Genomic DNA, 23,533 nt, shown 5'->3' on the forward strand with positions numbered 1-23,533 from the left:
CAGAATGTATACTAGCAATATCACAATTTCTATTTGATAGTCTTCAAATGAAAAAAATCTATTTTAAATGCAAGACGTATTGGGGTGCATATGCGGCATAAATGCCCTATTTTTATGAATTTTGCAAATCAATCGCTTGGTAATTCCCCTTGATGACAACAACTGATCTTATTGAATTTTGTTCGCAATGGGGTCTATAAAGTAGATGTTGAAATCACTTACAACAATTGCTTCGGCTACTTTCATCCAACTTTCCGTCCGTCTGCTCGTGGGTTTTATGTTGTGGTGGTGTAAAATATTCATCGACTGAGTTTACGTTTTATTTTACATAATTGTAGTCTAGTCTATGCATTTCTTTTGCGTCCAACATTGCCATGAAAAAATATGGCAATGGCATTTATTATTGGGCACATTCGCAAACTATTCTAAATACATTTCATATTAGATCCTTACCATTAAACCACTTTTTCTTTTTATGGCAGTCCGCAAACACCCGATTCCAAATTTGAATATCAGATTTTAACTTCCCTCACAAAATAAACTTTTCATTTAAATTTCATGTTATCAGTTTTGTTCCAATTACATGTCAACAAAACTTTTGCATGATTTTGTCAAAATAGTGCTTAGATATTTTATCATTCAATTGAACTACCAGGTACTTATTAATGTTACACCGGCTCTAACAACATCTACTAATGAATGATTGTACAGAGAAAAAAGTCTAAAAATTAACATGTCTCTTAGCACCGACTTGATATCGTTTAAGGAAAAATACATCTTTGCAGCCAGGCACTATAAAACATAATTTTGCTTTTGTTTCAGGCAAAGGGATTTAGTTTTGGCGTACGTGCCATATAAATACGTTTCACATTCGTATGAAATAGATGACTACGAGCGGTTTGCTGGGTTTTTGTGTCAACCACTGCGGTAACCAATTGTGACTGCTGCTTCCCTTTGCAACTACTCCAAATGATTTTGGATGGGAAAGATAACTATGATAAAGGATAAGGGGGAAAAGTGTGATGCTACTGGTGTTAAGGCTAATGATACTTGTAATGTAACATTTAATGAGGCTTCTAGTTTAAGTCTTTTTTTCGCTACTTCCCATCATAATTTTGTAGCTGTTGCAACCCCACTACAGCAGCACTGCCACTTGATGGGGGTAGAGAGAATTAGCAACCACTTCAGATAAACACAGAGAAATAAGTTTGCTAAAATTTACCAACACTGCTGATTTAAATGAAACATATTTTAGATTTTGAAGACGACAATTAAAGCATTTGGTATACATATGTGTATTAGCTTTCTATCAATATTTATATATATATATATTACTGAATATTTCCGCTACTATTTCGGCCGGGCCGTAGAAGGCTAACGGGGAGATCGGTTTAAGGGAGCTATACAGGACATTAATCCGCTATGAACATCTAAGTCAGTAATTGGCTTGTTGTGCGCTTTAAGTACTATCCTCGAAAAAGAAAATCTATGTTGGGAATTCCGTGCTACTTACAAAATCCTTAATTCTTTTCCGTGCCACGGCCCTATGTTGGTTCATGTCTGGTATTGTGCCGGTAAATGTTAGCCGCGAAAGCCGGGCAATGACATAGGAAATGCTCCAACGTTTCATCATCTTCCCCGCATGCCCTTCACATGCTATCACTTGCCGCACCGATCTTACATAAGTGAGCTAGTAGTCCCATATGTCCCGCTGTGATACCGAAAGCTGTCGCCCGGATTTCCGCCTGCAGGACCGTTTTATGGTCATTCAGTCTAAAACAGATCTCAGTCCCTGATTCTCATGCAAAATTTCATCCAATCGGATACGAATTTTGCCCTTTAGAAGTCAAGACCTCAGATCGGTTTATATTACAGCTATATCAAAACATGGACTGATTTGACCCATTTACAATCCCAACTGACCTACACTGATAAAAAGAATTTTTGCAATATTTCAAGCGTCAAGCTTTACCGTTCCCAAACTTTGCATGTTTTCGACAGGCGGGCGGACGGACATGGCTAGATTGATTTTAAATGTCATGACGATAAAGAATACATATGCTATATGGGGTCTTAGACGAATATTTCGAGGTGTTACAAACGGAAAGACGATATTAGTATAACCCCATGATGGAGGGTAGAAAAATAGTACTGTTAACGGGAGCAAACGTACATTTAGTACTACGATTGGTACCATTTGGTACTTTCTCTACAGATAGAGCTTGAGGTCTGAAATTTGACATGTAGTTACATCTAGGTAATATATGATATACCTTCGTTACCAATGGAGCTAGAGGTCCGAAATTTGGCATTTAGGTACAACAGGGAAATAAATAATGGGTGACTAAATGATCTTTTCACAATTCGTACACGACTAGAAGATGTTTTTGAAATTCGTTCATTTAGGTACCAAAACGTACATAATGGTATTGTACTTTCTTTATGAAATGAGCTAGAGCTCTGAAAGTTTTGATCCAAGTACAGCTTGATAGTATATATCGGGCGACTAGAGAATTTTGTTGCAATTCGTACATTTAGCTACTAAATCGTAAAAATGGTACTTTCTTTGCAATTTGAGCTTAAGTTCTGAAATTTGGGATACAGGTACTTTGACAGTATATAATGGGCAACTGGAAGATTTTTTTTTGAAATTCGCACATATTGGTATTGAAACGTACAAAATCGTACTTCCTTTATGGATTGAGCTAAAGCTCTGAAGCTTTGGATACTGGTACACCTTGACAGTATACATCAGACAAAAAAGATTTTTTTTGAAATTTGTACATTTAGATACTAAACAAATTATTACTCTCTTTACGGATTGAGCTGAAGCTTTAATATATATTTGGATATGGTTACACCTTGACCGTTAATATTTAGTGAATAGAAAAAATTTTTGAAATTCGTACACTAAGGTACTAAAAATTTCAAAATATATCCCTTTTTATAAATTGAGCTAAATTACTCGAAACTGCTCTTGGGTCCTTGGCGCGAGATAAGGAAGGATTTTGCTAAATTTTACATTTAAGTATTGAAAAATTCAAAAGAGATCGTAATGACTGAACCCAGCAAATTGTTGTTGCTTCTTACTTAATTAGGCACCAGTTGTTTGCATAAATTCAATGGACATGTTATGAGAGGAGTCAAAAGCTGAGAGAGGAACAACAGTTAGATGTGCGAGACGTTGGGTATGCTTAAAGAGGGTGTTGTATATGGGGCCAGTAGATAAAAGCAGGAGAAGTAGCAGTTGGATATGCTTGATATTGAGAGTGACCTGTCATTACGGACACAGACATCTGTTCCAGCAAAGTGGTAGCCCTCTTCAAGTCTAGATAAGGTCTTCGGGCTAGAGGCATACCCACAGATTCGAGTTTCCTTGGAATGTGTAAGGTAGTTCCCAGGTATGTGTAAGGTAGCTCATCCACTTTACAATTCCTTGGCATATCTCTGTGGCCCGGCACCCAAAAAAGGTGAATTTTGAAATGTGTAGCCATCTCATTAAGAGATCTGCGACAGGTGAGAGCAGGTTTTGTGTTCAGAAATACGTTCTCCAGGAGAGAACATATTTAAGCCAATCGTCGTAATGACATTATACCTTAGCCCTTCCACCACTTCCTTAATTACAAGGATCTTCGCTGGATACGCACTGCAGTGGTCGGGTAACCTTTTCGATATGACCAGTTCTAGATCTTTAGAGTACACCCCAAAGCTCACCAGGGATGTCGTAGTTCCAATTGTTTGTACCAGGAATAGTAGTGCAGTACTTTTTACCAAAATACGGCTTAGGCAGGGTGTAATTCACACTGCCTGGAACATTGGACATTGTATCAAGGATAACACAATTTCCGTACCCGCCACATGACCTAAGCCTCACGGTAGTGGCCGCAGAATTTGTCTAGCCACAATGTCCAAAAGCATTAAATGTAGCGTTAAATTGAGTGCATCAGATGGTGTCGTCCTCAGTGCGGCTGTGATGCACAAACAAGCCACCCTTTAGATCCGGTTAAGTACTGATTAGTAGGTAGACTTTTGAAGCGCCGTTCACCAGACCACAATATCATATAGCATTATAGGTCTGACAATTACAGGATATACCCAATGCATGACACGCGGTCTTAACCCCCACAGTTGCCAATTGCTCTCTTGCAGGTTGCAAGAGTTGCCTTTGTTGCCCTTTCCAAAATGTTGGATTTGTAGTTCAATTTCCTGTCCAGCAAAACACCCAGGTATTTTGCGATGTCTGTAAATGGAATATCTCTCCACCCAAGGAGTCATGTTCCACTGTAGGCAACTTGTATCTCCTGCTGGAAAGAACTACTTCTGTCTTGCACGGATTTATACCTAGACCGCTTTCGGTAGCTCATTTTGCTGTTGCACGTAGAGCTTCTGAAGTATTTCTCTTAGAGTGATGGGAAACTTTGCCTTAACCGAAATTGACACGTCATCAGCATACGTGACCACTTTTACACCTATTTCTTTCAGAAACAATAATATATTGTCAACAATAAGTTATTTACAAATTTTCTTACGGTAGAGTTGATGCGTAGAAACTCAAACTACTTCACGATTGACGTCGGTTTTATATTATTGAAAGTATCTTCAATGTCAAGAAATGCTTCCATTGTATATTCCTTGACAGCGAAAGAACTCTCTATGTAGCCGACTATGTCGTGATGGGCTGTTTCAGTGGATTTGCCTTTACTACAATATATGCATGCTGCTGTCGCAACAGGCGATTTCCAGGGATGTTTGCCCTAAGATATGATTCTATCAACCTCTCAACAGTCTTCTGCATAAAGGATGACAGACTAATAGGACGAAAATTCTTCGCCTTCGTGGGGTAACGTTTTCCTGCTTTCGGAATGAAAATGACCTTCGCGTCCCTCTATCCCACAGGTATATATGACATGCTGATACAAGGTGAGAATAACTCCCTTAGCCCACAAACCAGTCTATCAGACACAGCTTGTAATTCAACCGGTGATACATCATCAGGGCCTAGTGACTTAAAGGAGTCGAAACTTCTTATCGCCCAAAGGATTTTTGGCTTAGACACTATTTCCCCAATAACCTCCGACGAATGCATGCCAGTGACAACCTCTTCTGGCGCCACGTTGTCCGTTGGAGAATTTCCCGGAAAATATGTATCAAATAGTAGTTCTAGTTGATTCCTCACTAGACATAGTCCATACATTATCTGACTTCTGAATATACCCCACAGTAATAGGTCTCGAGGACTGAATCTTCCTTAGCCTAGAGCCCTCAGATGTATCCTCCAGGGAGCTGCAGATTTCTACCCAGGGTGTGTTCTGAGCCTTTCTCAGCTCGCCCTTATATTTTCTTAGCTTAGCCCTATAGACGTCCCAATCGTGTGGTACTCTTGTGGCTTTTGCTCTGAAGAAGAGTTTTTTACAGTCCTTCCTTAGACCAACCAGCTCTGGAGTCCACCATGGCGGTCGCTGTTTTCCCCTTGGCTTGACACTAGGACATGCTGACTCAAGCGAGTCATTCAAGGGCTTCGTGATCCGCTTGGCCATTATGTCTATATCCTCCGCAGTTGCCACTTTCTTTTCTGGTCTAGGAGGTTGCTGAACAAGAAGGACAATTGGGAGAAGTATGATTAAGATGCATTCAGGATCAGATCGATATTTCTTTCAACAAGCGGACGTTTGCCAATAGAATCGATGGAAAAAATCTCAAACGAGTGCAGCAGATCCTTTGGAGTTGAACAGGTTTTTGTTGCAATGTAAAATGAGAGTCAGATGATACAGACGGCACTCACCAGGTACACGAGTGAAGGCTTCAAAGGCTGTACATTGTTTTGAAGTAATTATATATAATTTCATCACCCAACTCTTCCTGTTTCCTTTTCACAATTTAACAACAATTTCTATCCTCAGGACCAAATCTCTTACCCTTGATAAAATTTTGAAGTATATTCAAACCAGATATTAAGCCCTATATCGAACTTAAATGTATTCTCCTCAAAGATTGTTCTTTGTTGACTATCGCAAAGTAAAACAAAAAATGGGTGTGCCTGCCGCAATGGCAGGTTGAAAGAAGTATAAAACAATAGCACGCAGTAACACAAATATCCCCTTCGACACAAATACGAAAATCTTCCTCTATTATGATGACAGAAGAATAAAAGGTTAATAAGGGTCTTACGTTTTTTATGTGTTCTTACATCGTGAATAAGGCTTTATAAGTGGAAGGGCTTACAAGTTCGCCGCTATTCCAACATCAGTAACTGCATGCACACTACTTGGCTGCAACACCAAGGCTTATTGAGATGCATCGCCTGTCATTACCAGCGAGCTTTATTATTGTAGTCCGTTTTGTGTGTCGCTTACTCTACAGCCTGTTGAGAACATATAATGCAAAGACTACGTTCATCATGTTTCACTATGTCTGCGAGAGGCTGCCTTATGCTCTTGATATGGAATGTTAACGAGTGAGTTGTGATTTTATAAAAGTTCCCTTATGAACCTCTTTGAAAGAGATAGATGACGATGATGGAAATGGATTTATAAACAATAAATCTATTGCTCAGCTTAGTCAAGCTGTAGTGGCATGAGGTTAATGCATTACATCCTTCCCCAAGGTCCTTCACCTATTAAAACTCCCAAGCTATCCATCGCCAATTCCTTGCATCCTTCTTTACCTTCCAAAATGTTGAGGTATGAACTTTTAGTTAAAATATCTTGATATACCTCTTCGGCCAGGTGAAAATGAGTGAAATCAGTTAGTCCGCGATGGTTGGAGTATCGGCATAATTTGGTTTCACTGTCGCCTCTTCTCATAGTTGGTTTTTTAGCTGTGAATATGCAGTAAAGGGAAATTTATCCACAGTTAAAATTATAACGTCTGCTGAATATGTTTAACATGAATAACCCCATTCGCATTTGAATATGGAAATGGAAATTTGCCTGTGAACAGCGTCATAGGCGGACATGCTAATCTTTGCGTCATGATGACATCAGTCTGAATCTGCAGGAATATATAATCAATTGTTTTCATCGTAATTATGGAGGTGGACGGCTTCCAAAAAGAAATTGTAATGAAAACTGTGGTTAGCGGTCCAAAGAGCACAGTTCCCGAATTTGGGGCATTTGGTTTAAAAAAAAAAGTTCGTATAAAACATCAATGATAATGAACGACAAAGCCGATTCTGAAGCATAGAAAAGGTTCAATACGTTAAGTCCTGTTGTATAGATTAACAAAGATAAAAAATGAGCAAACAATATGAAGAAACGGAAAAGTTAAAAAACTTGATGCTTCACAAAGCATTTTCTACTAATGAAAAACGTCGACAGCTCGGAAGCATGGGGAAATCTTTAACAAGAAAGATAGAAATTTGTGGGGTTTAAGGGAAAGATCAGTGAACAGATTCTCGGTTCTATGATTTCGGGTGTATTTTAGACGCATGATTTTCAAGAAGAAATAAAACATATAAAGTAATGTTATGGTCAAAGCCGATTAATATCCATCTCCTCTTTTCAACCCACCTAATGTTATGTGACCCTAACCGAATGTTATGGTCAAGAATAAGGGTTTATTATGAAGTGTTTGCCCTTATGTTTAAAAAATAAAAAAGTAAAAAAATAGAGCCACTTCTCTTAACATTGGGGCTTCTATAGAAGCAATAAATCTATCATTATAAGTAAGTCTACTTAAAACCCAATAGCAAAATCTAAAATATGTCCTTTACAATGGTTAAAGAATAGGTTATTGGACACACGAAAGTTTCCCCTTGGTAATGCTAAATACGGTCATAATGCAATAAATGGTTATAGAATAGGTTATTGGACACACGAAAGTTTTCCCTTGGTAATGCTAAATACGGTCATAATGCAATAAAAAGGAAGCTCTAGAAACTTTGCCTATACGAACGGTCATTGGCTATATTTGAATATCTTGGATAGTTCAAAAGAGTACGCTAGAAGAAAATCTGTCCTTAGTAACTTAGCAACTTTCAGTCCATCAGCATGTTTTCCGATTAGACAGTGACCTGTCATGACGGACACAATGACTGAGACGTCTGTTCTAGCCAGTGACAGCAAAGCGGAAGACCTTCAAATCTATATTAGGCCACATAGTTTCGGAATGCCCACAGACTCCAGTGTTAGGTAATTCCTTGTCTCACAAGGTCGCCCGCTTTACAATTTCCTGGGATATCTCTGTGGCCCGGCATCCAGAACAGGTGAATTTTGAACTGTTCAGTCCGCTCATTGAGAGATCTGCGACAGTCGAAGGCTGTTTTTGTGTTCAGAAATACGTTCTCCAGGGATTTAATGGCTGCCTGGCTGTCTGAGAAGATATTATGCCAATCTGTCTGAGAAGATATTATGCCAATCGTCATTATGACATTATATCTTAGCCATTCCACCACATCTTTAATTGCAAGGATCTCCACTTGATACACACTGTAGTAGTCGGGCAACCTTTTCGATATGACCAGTTCTAGATCTTGAGAGTACACCCCAAAGCTCACCTAGTCGTCAAGTTTGGAACCATCCTTATAGAAGCCTATGTAAATTCTATCACCAATGATATTATAGTTCCAATCGGTTCTATCATGAATACTGGTACAGTACTTTTTATCAAAAAGCTGCAAAGGTAGCGTGTAATCCACACTACCTGTGTCCGTTGCCGCCACATGACCAAAGAGAAAGCTCCATTTGCCTCACGGCAAATTGTCTAGCCATAATATCCATAGCCCTTAGATGTGGCATTACATTCGGTGCATCAGAAGATATAAATTATAAATTTTCTCACGAATATATCATTGAGTAACCGGGACCATTAACGAAGCCAGCCCAACTTTCTGGGACAAATGGCTTCAGGTATACGAAAGCACATCAGGAATTTCTAAGTCACATACATTGTTTAGTATGTATTTAGTTCAGAAATAACAATGGATGGAAGGTTACAAATTACATTATGCTCCTTAACATCGAAATAAAAACCTGGCGAAATCTGCTTATAATTGTTAAAATTTTAAGTTTGTATTAAAGCCTTGTAAAGTAGTGTTTAAAGTGTTTTTCCTTTATAAAATCAGCTGACGTCAGACATAAATAAATAAAAATTTAAAGGAATATATAAGCATCGTATAATAATCCTCAGACATAAATAAACAAAAATTTTATTTAATATATAATATTAAATATAAATTAATATTAATATTAAATATAAATTAGAAACCGCGTAAAAAGATTTTGTTTATGAAAAATGAAATATATTTTGGTATATGGGTAGTAAAATGTGTATTTGTGGCAAATTCTTGCATGAATTTATAAAAAAATTATGTGTATTCATCGTATCAAAATCCCAACATTTTTCACAACCAAAGAATTTTACTTCTCAAAAATTTTCTTTGTGGAAAACGAATTATTTTTTTTTGCGTGTAGTTGCTTCATTACCGGCAACTTTGTTGTTATGTAACATAATAAAGTTTTTTCCTTTGATTTATTTTAAATCGCTTACTCCCACACATTTAAGTGTTTCCTAAAACGTGCGTTAAATATGGAATCACGATAACATGATTCAAAACAAAACCAAACAATTATTGTAGATATTCACACAGGTCCTCCTCCTCGCCAAGTGAGACAATCAGAGGTGAACAGATAACTGCTACTACTCAAAAAACACAATCATGAATACTCTTCTCCCGGAATTATTTGGCCACTTGCTGAAGTGTTGAAATGTGTGTTGTTTGTATCGGCCTGTGTTGAAATGAAGTGTTGCCAGAATTTTTCGGTCAAAAAAAAAAAAAAATCCGAAACAAATTTGAATCGCTTTTTATAAAAGTACAGCAAATTAGTTTACGTTTATTAGAATTAATTTCTTGGACAAAAATATGAGTCGTATAATTTTTTACTGACGGTCAAACCCGCCGGATGTGTATCACGTAAACGCATTTTGCACCGAATCCCCATCAAATCCCCAAGTCATAAACTTCGTCCCCATTTTCGAAAATAAATCCCTAATTTGGGGAGAAATCCCTAATTTGGGGAGAAATCCCCAATACTGGTAACACTGGTGTTGGTCTATCTCTTCTGCGTTCACTCTCTCCCTCTCTCTCCTTCCTTCCCTGCCTCTGCTTGTACAACATAAGCTCTGGCTCTAAATTAACGGTTAGGAGTCATGTTTACCACATAATTTATAAGTGAAGCAGACGGCATCTACTTTGTCACGCTCAGTGGGGAATTGTAAATGACAGGATATTAATTTCATTAAATATGGCTCATCATCACACCCACACTGAAGTGCTACCTGCCTATCTCACCGCCTATCTCATTGTATCCGGCTGTCATTGATGATGTGCATGTATGTGTGATTTAAATATACTTCTCAATTGCTGTAATTATAATGAAGAGACTCTGATACGTCTGTGAATGCGGCCAATCAATAAATGATTCATGTGATCCCTGAGTACCTACTTAATTAAAAATGCTACTTATGATGGAACTGACGCAGAGATACCAATGATTTCATTTCAATTAAGACGTTTAACTAAAATAAAAGTTTGTATTGCTACAAATGTATATTTAAGAACATTTGGGACCAAAAAAATCCAGAGGAAATCAAAACTCCAATTAGCTTTTGTTATAAAATATCAAAACATAACCACTCTGACATCAAATTCCATTAATACACACAATAAGATAGCTCAATACACACAATAAGATAGATTTGGCAGTGATTGCGAGCCAAAAAGCTAATCATAAAAATAAAAATGTAATACTTAGATTAATGTGTATGAGCTCGCTCTCAATTATTATTTTTTTGAGAAATAATTAAAAAATTAAGTAATTGAAGACTTTTTATTTGTAGGGCTTTTATCTTTATCTTTCCTAAGATGCAATGATCTTTTGCCTTTCATTAAAATACAAAAAAATAGCAAAAGATCTTTTAAACTTCTTTAATATCACGAAAAAATTCTTTTGCCAAAGGAAAAGTTTCCTCAAAGAATTTGGCATCTTTAAATTAAAGTTAGGATAAATTTTTTCAATCCTCAATGCAATCATTTATATCTTAAATTACTGAGCATCTGTTTGTCTTTTTGTTCAAAGATAACACCAACATTTATGAAATTAAGTTTGCTATATCCTTATATCTGTAAGCGAATTAAATATAGCCGAACTTTTCTATAACGTATAAGTTGGTGACCGACGAAATAATAATAAGTTATAGAAAGTTTTGTCGAGTTCTTTTTCCGGCATCTCTTCTTAGGCAAAAAGGATATAGGAAAAGATTTGCTCTGCTATGAGTGCAATATCAAGATAGGGTCCGGTTTGGACCACAATTAAATTATATGTTGGAGACCTGTGTAAAATGTCAGCCAATTCGAATTAGAATTGCGCCCTTTGGGGGCTCAAGAAGTAAAATAGAGAGATCGATTTATATGGGAGCTGTATCGGGCTATAGACCGATTCAGACCATAATAAACACGTATGTTGATGGTCAAGAGAGGATCCGTCGTACAAAATTTCAGGCAAATCGGATAATAACTGCGCCCTCTAGAGACTCAAGAAGTCAAGACCCAAGATCGGTTTATATGACAGCCATATGAGGTTATGAACCGATTTGAACCATACTTGGCACACTTGTTGGATATCATAACACAACATGAAATGAAAACCTATGTTCGATTAAGAAATTTGTACACTAAATTAAAAAATTTGCTGAAATCGGACCTATAAAGGAATTTGTATTATTGACCATTTTGCAATTTGGATTTACGAAAAGCTCAAAAATCCAATTAAAGTGGTTACTAACTCTAACGACCAATTACTTGAAAGTTGCCGATTCTTTTAAGCACCATTTTTAATAAAAATAAATAATTGATATTTTTCACATTGATAAAAAAAAAACGTTTTATTTCATTGGATTAAATTGCGTATAAAACATGAAAAATATTGTGAAAAGAAATTATATTTGCTTTTATATAAACATATAATAATACACATACATATTTAAAATGAATCCTAATAAATACCCATCTTGGCATTTTGCATTGAAATCCTCGAAACTTACATCCCCATGTGTTATTTTCCATCCTCAGCGCCCAAGTCAATATAATCTATATATAGATAAAAAATATATTAAAAAATATAAATTTTATAATATGTATTTATAAAAACCACGTTAACATTCAACAATGTCCTCCAATTTGTTGCCATTGACATTTTTCTATTCTATTTGTTCACTTTGGGCATTTTTTGCATTACACTATTTCTGCGCAAAAATTTTTCATTATAAATTTGTTTAACTTTAGGTTAGGTTAGGTTTAAGTGGCAGTCTGTCATCAGACTCACTTAAACGTTTTCGTCCACTGTGATACCACAGGCACAGAAGAAGGAAGATGCCTTCTAGTCCCTACCGTTGAACCATCCAGATCGCTTTAAAAAGCCCAATAACTTGCGAATGTTCACATCCGCTAAATCAGACAGATTCTCAAAGAAATGAGAACCTAAAGTGGAACTCCTTCTGACTGCTAGTGCGGGACACACACACAGAAAGTGTTCTATAGTCTCTTCTTCTTCGATGTCCTCAAAGCTTCTGCAAAAGTAGTCACTGGCAACCTTCAGTCTGTCTGCGTTTTCCGATTAGACAGTGATCTGTCATGATGGACACAATGACTGAGACGTCTGTTCTAGCCAATGACAGCAAAGCGGTAAACCGCTTTGAACTGTTCAGCCATCTCGCTGAGAAATCTGGGACATTCGAGGGCTGTTTTTGTGTTCAGAAATACGTTATCCAGGGACTTAATGGCTGTCTGAGAAGATATTTATGACAATCGTCGTAATGACATTATATCATAGCCATTCCACCACTTCCTTGATACGCACTGCAGTGGTCGGTTAACATCTTCGATATGACCAGTTCGAGATTTTTAGAGTACACCCCAAAACCCACCTGGTCGTTTTGTTTGCAACCATCCGTGAAGAAGTCTATGTAACTTCTGTTACCAGGGGTTATCTTAGGTCCAAATCGGTCCTATCAGGAATAGTGGTGCAGTACTTTTTATCAAAAGCGGCTTTGGTAGGTTGTAATCCATACTACCTGGAACATCGGATATTGTATCAAGGATAATGCAGTGTCCGTAGCTGCCACATGACCACAGATAAAGCTCCCTTAACCTCTTGGCAGTGGTCGCTGCAATTTGGGTAGCCTCATTGTCCAGAGGCATAAGATGTAGCATTATATTCAGTGCATCAGATGGTGTCGTCCTCAGTGCGGTTGTGATGCGCAAACAAACCATTCTTTGGATCCCGTTAAGTATTGAGCAGTAGGTGGAATTTTGAAGCGCCGTCCTCCAGAACACAACACCATATAGCATTATAGGCCTGGTAACTGTACTATATACCCAATGCATGACACGCGGTGTAAACTCCCAACTTTTGCTAATGGCTCTCTTGCAGGTGTATAGAGCAAGAGTTGCCTTTCTTGCCCTTTCCAAAATGTTGAATTTGAAGTTAAATTTCCTGTCTAGCAAAACACCTAGTTATTTTGCCCTTTCTGTAAATGGAACATTCTCTACTCCCAAGGAGACAGGTGGCACTGTAGGCAACTTGTATCTCCTGCTGAAAAGAACTATTTCTTTCACTTTCGGTAGCCCACTTTGCTGTTGCACGTAGAGCTTTCTGAAGTATATCTCTTAGAGTGCTGGGAAACTTTCCCCTAACCGCAATTGCCAAGTCATCAGCATACTCGACCACTTTTACGCCTTTTCCTTCCAGAGACAATAATATATTGTTAATGGCTGTATTCCGAAGTAGAGGAGACACTACACCTCCTTGAGGTTTTTCCAATTGGGAAAAATCTTTTATACAAAAATAAAAGAGTTGGGCTTTGTTTGTTTGCGAGAGGGGCGGACCCTCCCCCTAGTCATAATCTTAAAAAACGGCAGATCTCGGAGATGGGTGCATCGATTGCCACCTTATGGTAATCCAAAAACACAAACTTGGTATAAAGCTTTGGGGTCAAATAACCGTGAGGAACGCCATAACCCACCCAAACGGACATGTTCACCGATTAGGACAATATGGGTGTCAAATGAAAGGTATTTAAGTACGAACTTGATATAACAATTCGACCCCACGTGTCGGACAATATCCGATTGCATGAATTATTTCATGACCGAATAAATTAACCCCAAATGTATGAGTGAACGGAACGGCACGTCGCAAGTAGTATATGCTGCAATATGGTTGCATTGACACCTTCCTCTTTTAGCAATCGACGATTGAGTCTCCAGCCGGACAATATCCGGTTGTATGAGTTATTTCAAAAACAAATAAATTTGCGCAAAACGCGTGAAAACCTAAAAAGCTAATGATTTTTACAAAAGGATAGGATCTTAATGGTACAAAAAAGGATATCTATATTGATCTCAATACTCAGCAAAGTCTTTAAGTTTATCTACATATATTGTTGCTTTTGTCTATAGACAGATTTAGATGACGGAAAACCGTGATTACCTTTTGTTTGGCTGCGGTCAATAACCAAAGAGTGGCCTCTTACGTATGTCATGTCTGTAAAGTGTATAATCAATAAGTATCTCGAAGTATTAATCCACATGAAGAGATGTAGCTTGGACGTTATGCTCCTGTCAGTCAACATTGCAAATTTTGCCCATGAACATTCCACTAAGGAACAGGGGCAAACTTCTCACATATCAATGAGTGCAGTCCGATTCAAGTTTTAAGCTCAATGATATGGGGCCTCCTTTTTATAGCCGAATCCGAACGGCGTGCCGCAGTGCGACACCTCTTTGGAGAGAAGTTTTACATGGCATAGTACCTCCCAAATGTTGCCAGCATTAGAAGGGGAAAACCAGCGTTGAAAATTTTTTCTGATAGTCTCGCCAGGATTCGAACCGAGACGTTCGGCGTCATAGGCGGACTTGGTAACCTCTGCGCTACGGTGGCCTCCAAATCAGTCAACATTAAAACACTTGAATTAAAGATGGATAATTAAATATTCCAATACAATTGGGTTACATTTCCGCAATTCCCACTATTTTCAGTTGCGATTCAATGTAATTCTTACATTTACATTCACACATCCAAGATATTTCTGTTTGCATTCCACCAATTCACACTAAAAATTTATTTTTATTTGAAATTATTGAATTTTATGAATTAAATCCGAGATGCACGAAATCTGATGCAAGAAATTTTGTTTTTGCATTCAGTGGCGTATATATATCTGGACCGCTTGCGTATATATATCTGGACCGCTTGCGGATTACATGTGTGTGAAAGAGAACACAATATCGTCTGGCTTTTTGTAGAAAAGATACATGCTTTTTATGCCATCAAATAATAATTTTAATTCGTGTATTTAAACATTTGTTAAACATTGATCTTTTTACCAATCACATGTCATTATTCAGTGGAAAATTGATCAAATTTAAGTGAATATCTTTCCAGTGCACTGAATTATTTGCATCTTAAGAAAAAAAATAACAAGAAGATCTTGGGTCCTTTTAACCTCCACTTACGAGATGTTTAATTAAGTCTCAAAAATTGTCCATGGATTTTTGAAAGTATTTTATTTCCAAATAGGTCCTCAGTGAAAGCTGTTGAAGTTAAGATTATAAATATACAAAGGTTATTTTTGCTGTGTTTTATTCTAGTTATATCCAGTGTAGGTGTCAAGCGTTTTAGATAAATAATAAGAAACGTTTATTCCCGATTTATACTATATAATACTAAAATAAAACACGGCATTTGTTCCACATAATGGTAAAGAAAAGATTCATAGAATAATCAGTATTTTGATTTATAATCATATAACTTTGATATAATTTTTGTGTCTGGCCGTCTAGAGAAAAATGTCCATTCAAAGTAATTTTTGGCAAAATTTGAATTCGACTAAATGGTACATAAAAGTAAAACTTATGAAACTTGACCAATAATTGTCTATCTCTGAATGAACAGCTTAAACACTTTGTATTTATCTCACAGTGGTATGATTCTCTGTACATTCATATTGTTCTGCAATGGGACTTTTCGTTTCAAGTAACACTGTTTTATTTGCTAATCATGATCTTTTTGCCGAGCCATAAGACATTCGCAAAAAAAATTTTTCGGGAAACAACATCAGCAGCAGCTGCTACGAAACTGAACAACAAAACTGGCACTGCAAGGAAAATGTCAATATTGTCGGTAGCAATGGGGAAAACAGATATGGAACCCACCGTCGTGCAGACGTATGGACGGGACACACGACCACCAAGCAGGCATTGACGTGGACATTGGTCGGCGTTGGTCGTAATCGGTAGTCGTCGTCTTTAAGTAGCCAGCCATAATAAATATTTCTGGTTGTTGTTATTGCCAATGTTTAGTTCAGAGTGGTGTTTGCCGTTTATTGTAGGAATATGTCACAGCGAGGAAATTACATTCACCGAAACTTAACGTGAGCGTGGAGCTGTTTGGGAAACTTTTACTGGAATCGGAAAAAATAGCCGCCAGATCAATGCGAGGCAACAAACTCCTTGGTGGGGGCCTTAACTAGCAAAATTTGAGGTAGACAAACCCACCTTGTTATAGTTGCGCATCTGTGCTTTTTGCTTCATTCACAGAAACTTAATGTGAGCGTGGAGCTATTTGGGAAACTTTTACTGGAATCGGAAGAAATAGCTGCCATATCAATGCAAGGTGACCAACTCCTTGCTGGGGGCCTTAACTAGCAAAATTTGAGATAGACATACCCACCTTCTTTAGTAATGCATCTGTGCTTTTTGCTTGTAAACTTTATGACAGTCATTGCAGCGTCTAACATCAGGCTAAAACATGCAGCCAGCAATAATCTTGGCCATTTGATCGCGTATCGTACCTCATTGTAATCGTCACTGTTGTTGTGGCTGTGGCTTAAAGTAGTATTTGCACAATGACTTCAAGACCTTTTTATTGCAGTAAAGGCTAGACTAGACTGACTGTCTGACTAACTCCAAGCTGAGCAACCAAATAAAATTACAAGCATTTATTCACTAAGTATTTTTCCTGTTTTTTGAGCTTTATACTCTTTGCAAACCATTCCACTTTAATTGATTGCAACAAGAAACACTTTCACTTTATTGCAGCGAAGCCATTAGGATATGCAATAAATCACGTATGTTAGTAAAATTATGTCACAAACTTTCACTATGGGCGTAAAATTTATATAATTAGTTTTATCGTATAATAAGGTAGCAAACAAATAGGTCTCATATAATTGTTCAATAACGACCAATGTTAAATTAAATTTTCCTTTTTTACCACCGTGTCTTAGGTTAGGTTGAATTGAAAGAATGGCCGGTAGGCCTTTGGTGTCGCATAACTTGCCTTGCCGGGCTTGGGCATAAATACCACCCTTCCCACCTGCTAGGCTATCGGAGTATATGCAAGACCTGGGCACGCTGTGCAAATAGTGGCCAGATGAGGCGCCAGATAGTCGGCCTCCTTTTGTAGTAACGGAAATATCATCCGCGTGACTATGGTACGAGGGTACGAAGCTCCTCAAGGCTTCCTTGACCATTAATTCCGTTTGAATAAGCCTTCGATTAAAATAATTATTCCAAGATTCCGGTGTTTCCGTGAGTACCGTCGTATCCTGTGGAAAATGCGTTTTCATCAAAAGCCTCTACATGTCTTCCCTTGTTACTGACCAACCTAAAGTTTCAGGTTGGGCATGGGTTTTTGAGAGAAAATTGTTCATCTTGGCGGCTCCATTAACGCTATCGACCTGGTCGCAAAAAATCTTCCAGGAGGCACGTTTTGCCGCTCTAGTAATCTTATTGTATTTATTGGGCAGTGTGTAATACATATCCCAATATACTTCCGCCTTTTTACGACGTGCTCTGTGGACCTCTTTCCCAATGTTGCAAATCTTCTCGGTCATTCAGGGGTTTTCTTGGACTGATTTCCTTTCTCGAAGAGGACAACTAACTTCGAAGGACGTCACTAATGCAGTCCCATTCGTCTAGACATTGTCGCCAATGTCTTCTATGCTTGGACAATCTAAATTATTTTGCCCAAGCCTTCTTCTGAGTAGTCTTCCGAACTTTTGGCCAGTTGGCTTATCAACTTATTACGGAAGCTTATCGGATTCGGCGCTGGCCGTGATATTCTAAACCTAATGTAGATTCCTGGAGGCCACCGTAGCGCAGAGGTTAGCATATCCGCCTATGACGCTGAACGCCTGGGTTCGAATCCCGGCGAGATCATCAGAAAAAATTTTCAACGGTGGTTTTCCCCTTCTAATGCTGGCAACATTTGTGAGGTACTATGCCATGTAAAACTTCTCTCCAAAGATGTGTCGCACTGCGGCACGCCGTTCGGACTCGGCTATAAAATGGAGCCCCCTTTTCATTGAGCTTAAACTTGAATCGGACTGCACTCATTGATATGTGAGAAGTTTGTCCCTGTTCCTTAGTGGAATGTTCATGGGCAAAATTTGCATTACAATATAGATTCCTGAGAAGGAGTGCTCCATGGTCCCTCCAATCCTGAACTTCATCGATTAGAATTTTCGAACATATTGTCACATCTGAAACCTCCTTCCTAATCCTATTAACAAAGGTAGTGGTGTTACCAATATTGAGTGTTATTACGTCGTTAGTATTTAAAATAAATGGCTCCGCTTATTAATGTTGGTACTATCCCACGAAATATAGTGAGAGTTCTCATCGCACCTTATTAGTACCTCATTTCCTGTCTGTTTTGCTTTCCTCACCAACAGTTGCAGCTCCGACGTAGTTGGCGGTGTCGGAGAGTCGTAAGACAGATAAAGTGATGCCAAGTATGCTCCACCGTCTCCCTGTCTCACCACTGTTGTATCCGACGTTGACAACTGTGGGGAAATACAATAACCTGGGTCCTCGGCCAAGTACCAGTGTAAGCATAGAATGACTGGTAGTTGCTATGGTTCAGTCCAAAAACTAATATGAATCTTGCATTTCCTGATTTTTTCCATCAGAGCGTGAGTAGTTATCTCGCTCCGGTGGAGGTTCATCTGAATGACTTCAATCATTGGTCCTCCAATAGATGGGCTTCTTGGGACAGGGAAATTGTCTTATCGTCTGCTCCCTGTTCTTTAGACTGTATTGAGTTTCCCGTCACTGCACTGCCTGATGTTTTAATATTAGGATCTTTGCATATCCTAGTCTTCCGAATCTTGAGAAAGTTGTTAATGATTCCATCATCGGGTCCCTGTTCGTTAATCTGTATTGAGTCTACCGTCCCAGCACTGCCTGATGTTCCAGTATTTGGATCTTTGCCTATACTAATCTCCCAAATCTTAAATAAATGGACTTCTTGGCAGTAGGTTATGGTCTGATCGTCGGCTCCCTGTGTGTTAGGCGGGATTGAGTTCTCTGTCACTGCACAGCTTGATGTTTTAATATTAGGATCTTTATCTATCCTAGTCTTCCTAATCTCGATAAAGTCGTTGATGGCTCCGTCATCGGGTCCCTGTTCGTTAGGCTGTATTGGGTCGCTCGTCACTGCACTGACTCTTGTTTTAGTATTAGGATCTTTGCTTATCCTAGTCTTCCCAGTATTGAAAAAGTCTGTGATTGTCTCATCGTCGGCCCCCTGTTCGTTAGGCGGTATTGAGTGCCCTGCCACTGGACTTCCTAGTAGCTCAATATGAGGATATTTGTCTATCCTAGTCTTCCCAGTCTTGAAAAAGACGGCCATGGCATGCCTTTAGTCTTAGCCAAACTTGTCACGGAGACTTGATCAATGCCAACCATAAGGAGAGTTGCTTCCTCCTTCTCCTCCTTGTGGCAAACCTCCCATTTCTCCACGACCAAATCTTGGTTTTGCTAGCTTAAGACTTCCATCGAGGGCTAGGTCTTGATGATGAATACTGTCGTGCTTTGAGCTTCGAGATGTTAATCTTTCTCACAAGGTCGAGCTTTGCTCCCAGGTAGTGTGGATACTTCCAACGAGCTTATTGACGGTATCAATACATTCCACTGAGGTAAAGCGCAGCGTTAAGATGTCCCCTCTATACTCGCTCATAATTCGTATGGGTTGACCCAAATGTTCGCTAACCCGTTTGTTAATCAAATGCCTCGCCTGGGACGGACGATCTGGTGGAATCCTACCGGATGCACAGCCAATATCGATGACTGCATAAGTCATCTCTTATTTGTTGTGCTTTCCTGGCACTCCGGCGTAAGAGGGCGGCTTCTTACCTTTCACAGCTACCATCTCCCCATTCCGTGATGGCTGTGGCAGGGGCCGTGCGCGATTCCTTCGTTGCTGTTCCGACTTTGTCTCCCTCCGCGGAACACTGTCTGGAGTCGCCATTGCAGGGGGTTTGGCTTGCTCTTCCCCGAATATTTAAAAGCGGAGAGCTCTTTTTCTTCTTCAACGTCTTGGCAGTGTTATGCTCTGTGTGAGTTCTCATTCTCTTTCCAGCTTCCGTAGAAGTGCCTGGAATGCCTGTTCTATCTCTTCCAGCGATCTGCGCTTTCAACCGACTGCGCTAGCGGAACACGGTTTTTTTTCTTCGTGGAGCAAAATGAAAACACCTCCGCCCCGTTCACTCAAATTAATCTTAATCACCTAAGCGTTACGCCTTTTTACTCAATTGTGACTACTTTCTTCATTCGATATATGCAGTAACTGCCGTTTTAAGCAAACAAAAGACTTTTTAGAAGGCAGCCTGTTATTTCAAAATGGCAAACATTATTTTGCTATAACAGAAGAACTATTTGTGACAGCGATTATTAATATATTTTTTTTATCAACTAATTCTTTGGTTAATGCAAAAAGTTGTTTTTAAAGCCGGTTTTAATTTTATTTTTAATTATGTTGTTTATTGTTTATCTTCGATTTTTATTTTGCGAATTAGTTTGGCTGTAGCGAATTATTTTAATAAGCCAAATACAGACATATATATCACACAACAATTCTGAAATTGCAAACAGCTGCTATATGCCGTTCTCAATCACATAAATTACACTATACCCCTCTACTTTTTAAACATTTGGCCTAATAACTTCTTGTTACCCTCTCTTTTTTACAGGTTATTATCAACCAGCTGGTCCATTGATCTCAGCGCATGTCATACAGCCAGTTACAGCTGGACCACAGCCAATACCACCAAATGTGCCATTGTTACCCACCACTAATACAAAGCTTAAGACCCTATCAACAAATGCCGAAGGTGAAAGCACGTCGCTCTCGGCAAATACTGGAACGGCCGAAGGTCCTGATACAGAACTCCTGCTCACCGGCGGCGATCTGACACCCTATCGTTATCCGCCCCATAATGGAAATGGAAGTGGCTCAGCAGCAGCCGCAGCCGCAGCACATCATAGTCAACAACAACAGCATCAACTGCATCAACAAGCAGCAGCACATGCAGCAGCAGCTGCAGCTGCAGCAGCTGCTGCCGCTCATCAAAGCTCACCGTATCCCCGATCCATCCATACTCCCATGCACTACTCAACGCCATATCCTTCGAATTACTATTCACCATACCCCAGTGAACCAGTGTGTTATTCGCCTCCTGCCTATCAACCGTATTTCCCCACTAAAGTCTATCAAAGTGCCCCGCCACCATCTCATCATTCGGCCTATAGGCGTTATCCCTACTATCCGCCAGGACATCCGCCACCGCCGGCAGATTTGTACGAGCAATCACCGCCACCACCATCAACCGCAGGTCCAACCGGACCGCCACCAGTTACAGGCCCACCGCCTCCGTCACAGGCCGGTCAACACCCATCTTCGACAGCACCAGGGGGAAACCAGCTTGTGCCAACCGGCCCTTCTGGACACAGTCAACATTTGGAGCATTATTCTGGGCCGCCGGGCTACTATCCAGGCTATGGTACGGGCGGTGCAGCAGCAGGTCAATGCTATACACGCAGTATTCAGGCTCCGTATATGGGTAAGGAAAAGTATGGTTCTTACGTTAAGTTCAAGAAGGATTACAATTTAAAAAAGGCGTGGGAGGTTTAAAATCTCCAAATACGAGTATATTCAATTATTTTATCGTTAAATCTTTGGAAAATAGTTACTTAGTCGATTATTGTACGAGTTGACTAAGAGGTCCAAAAAATAATAGAATAATATATTTTGATAATAAGACTCCATAGTAAGTAACAAATTTTTGGATGGTGATGTTTTATGTTGCCGTAAAATATATTAAACTGATAGCATTAACGGTGAAAAGGATGATTACTGGAAAAATTTGTTCTATAATATACAGTTCTTATAAGTTTAAAATTTCTGCTAGCTCTTCTAAGGACATTTAAAAAAAAACGGAATCTATTTTCCTATGAATAAGATTCATAAGAAATGTTATATTCAACAATGTAGTAAGATTTGTTAATCATGGTTTCAAAGACTGGATATATATTAAGCGTGAGCGAAGATTTTTTGTAGCCTGAGAAACTTATTCCACAAGACATCGTTTTTGAAAGGATAGACATTTTTCTGAGATAGCGAAGAGCCATTAGCAAATCAATACGTTTTTTTTTTTTTTTTTAATTTAATTTTAAGGCGCATGTAGACAATCGGAGAAGTGTAAAATATTCCGAAAGCTGTCTTTTCCGAGAATATTCGGGAGAATTTTTATAATAATGAAATTTTATCTTTAAAAAAATGTTAATGATATTTTTTTAGATACAAAATTGAAGCGTAGTATTCCCTTAACTTCAGCACGGGCCGGACCCCCCTTGAAAGGCAAAATTTCTCATTTTCATTACGCCTGACCTTCGATTCAGCTGTCCGATTTTGATGAAATTTTATTTCTATATATAAAATTGCGGGATCGACTGATTGGCTAATCAACTCCCAGCCCAAACAGTTAAAGCTAGATTCATGAAATTTGGCACGATTGTGGGACTTGAGTCGTAGGCGCGCGATAAGACAGGGTATTCATTCGTGATATTCGTACGTTTAGGTACTAAAAAGTACGAAGTGGTGACTTTTTACCCGGCGCGAACGGGTGGGGCTAGAATTATGATTTTAGGAAAAAATAAGATTTGGTGACAAAAATTTCCGAAAATAGTGCCGGAAGTCGAACCCCATTTGTTACTTTTTTGTACCTTGTTTGTTAATTGAGCTAGTTATTTGAATTGTGGAATTTAGGCACACTATGGCAATCTAAATAGATATATAAGATATATATGCTGGTTGACTAAGTGATTTTTTAACAAACCATACATTTTGGTACCAAAAAGTACGAAATAGCCTTTTTACTTTTACAGTGAAAGGAGAAGGGTAAAATTAAAAAAAAATTGCTAAAAATGATCGATGTCTTGACAAATATACGATAAGTTGTTCTTAATATGATATGTTGAAATTGTACCAGGATTGGAATAAAAATTAAGTACTTTCTTTATAGATTGAGCTACAGCTCTGAAATTTGGAATACAGTTACATCTAGGCACTATGTACCGAGCGGCTAGAAGATTTTCGAACCAAAATAAACGAATTTTGATATTCGTTTATTTTGGTACTAAAACATACGATGTGGTTCTTTATTTACGGATTGAGCTAAAGATCTCAAAATTGCG

General features: G+C 38.6%; 1 protein-coding gene across 8 annotated transcripts in view; it reads left to right on the forward strand.

The window, feature by feature from the left end:
* LOC106084413 (mucin-2) overlaps positions 1–23,533 on the forward strand; it is a 263,301-nt gene that overhangs the window by 216,200 nt on the left and 23,568 nt on the right. For all 8 annotated transcript variants that reach the window (XM_013248085.2, XM_059366669.1, XM_059366668.1 and 5 more), the window contains one exon: positions 21,031–21,900. In XM_013248085.2, the coding sequence (XP_013103539.2) occupies positions 21,031–21,900 (870 nt within the window). The remainder of the gene's footprint in view (positions 1–21,030; positions 21,901–23,533) is intronic.

The sequence above is a fragment of the Stomoxys calcitrans genome, chromosome 4 (assembly GCF_963082655.1).
Source record: "Stomoxys calcitrans chromosome 4, idStoCalc2.1, whole genome shotgun sequence".
Classification (NCBI taxonomy): Eukaryota; Metazoa; Arthropoda; class Insecta; order Diptera; family Muscidae; genus Stomoxys; species Stomoxys calcitrans.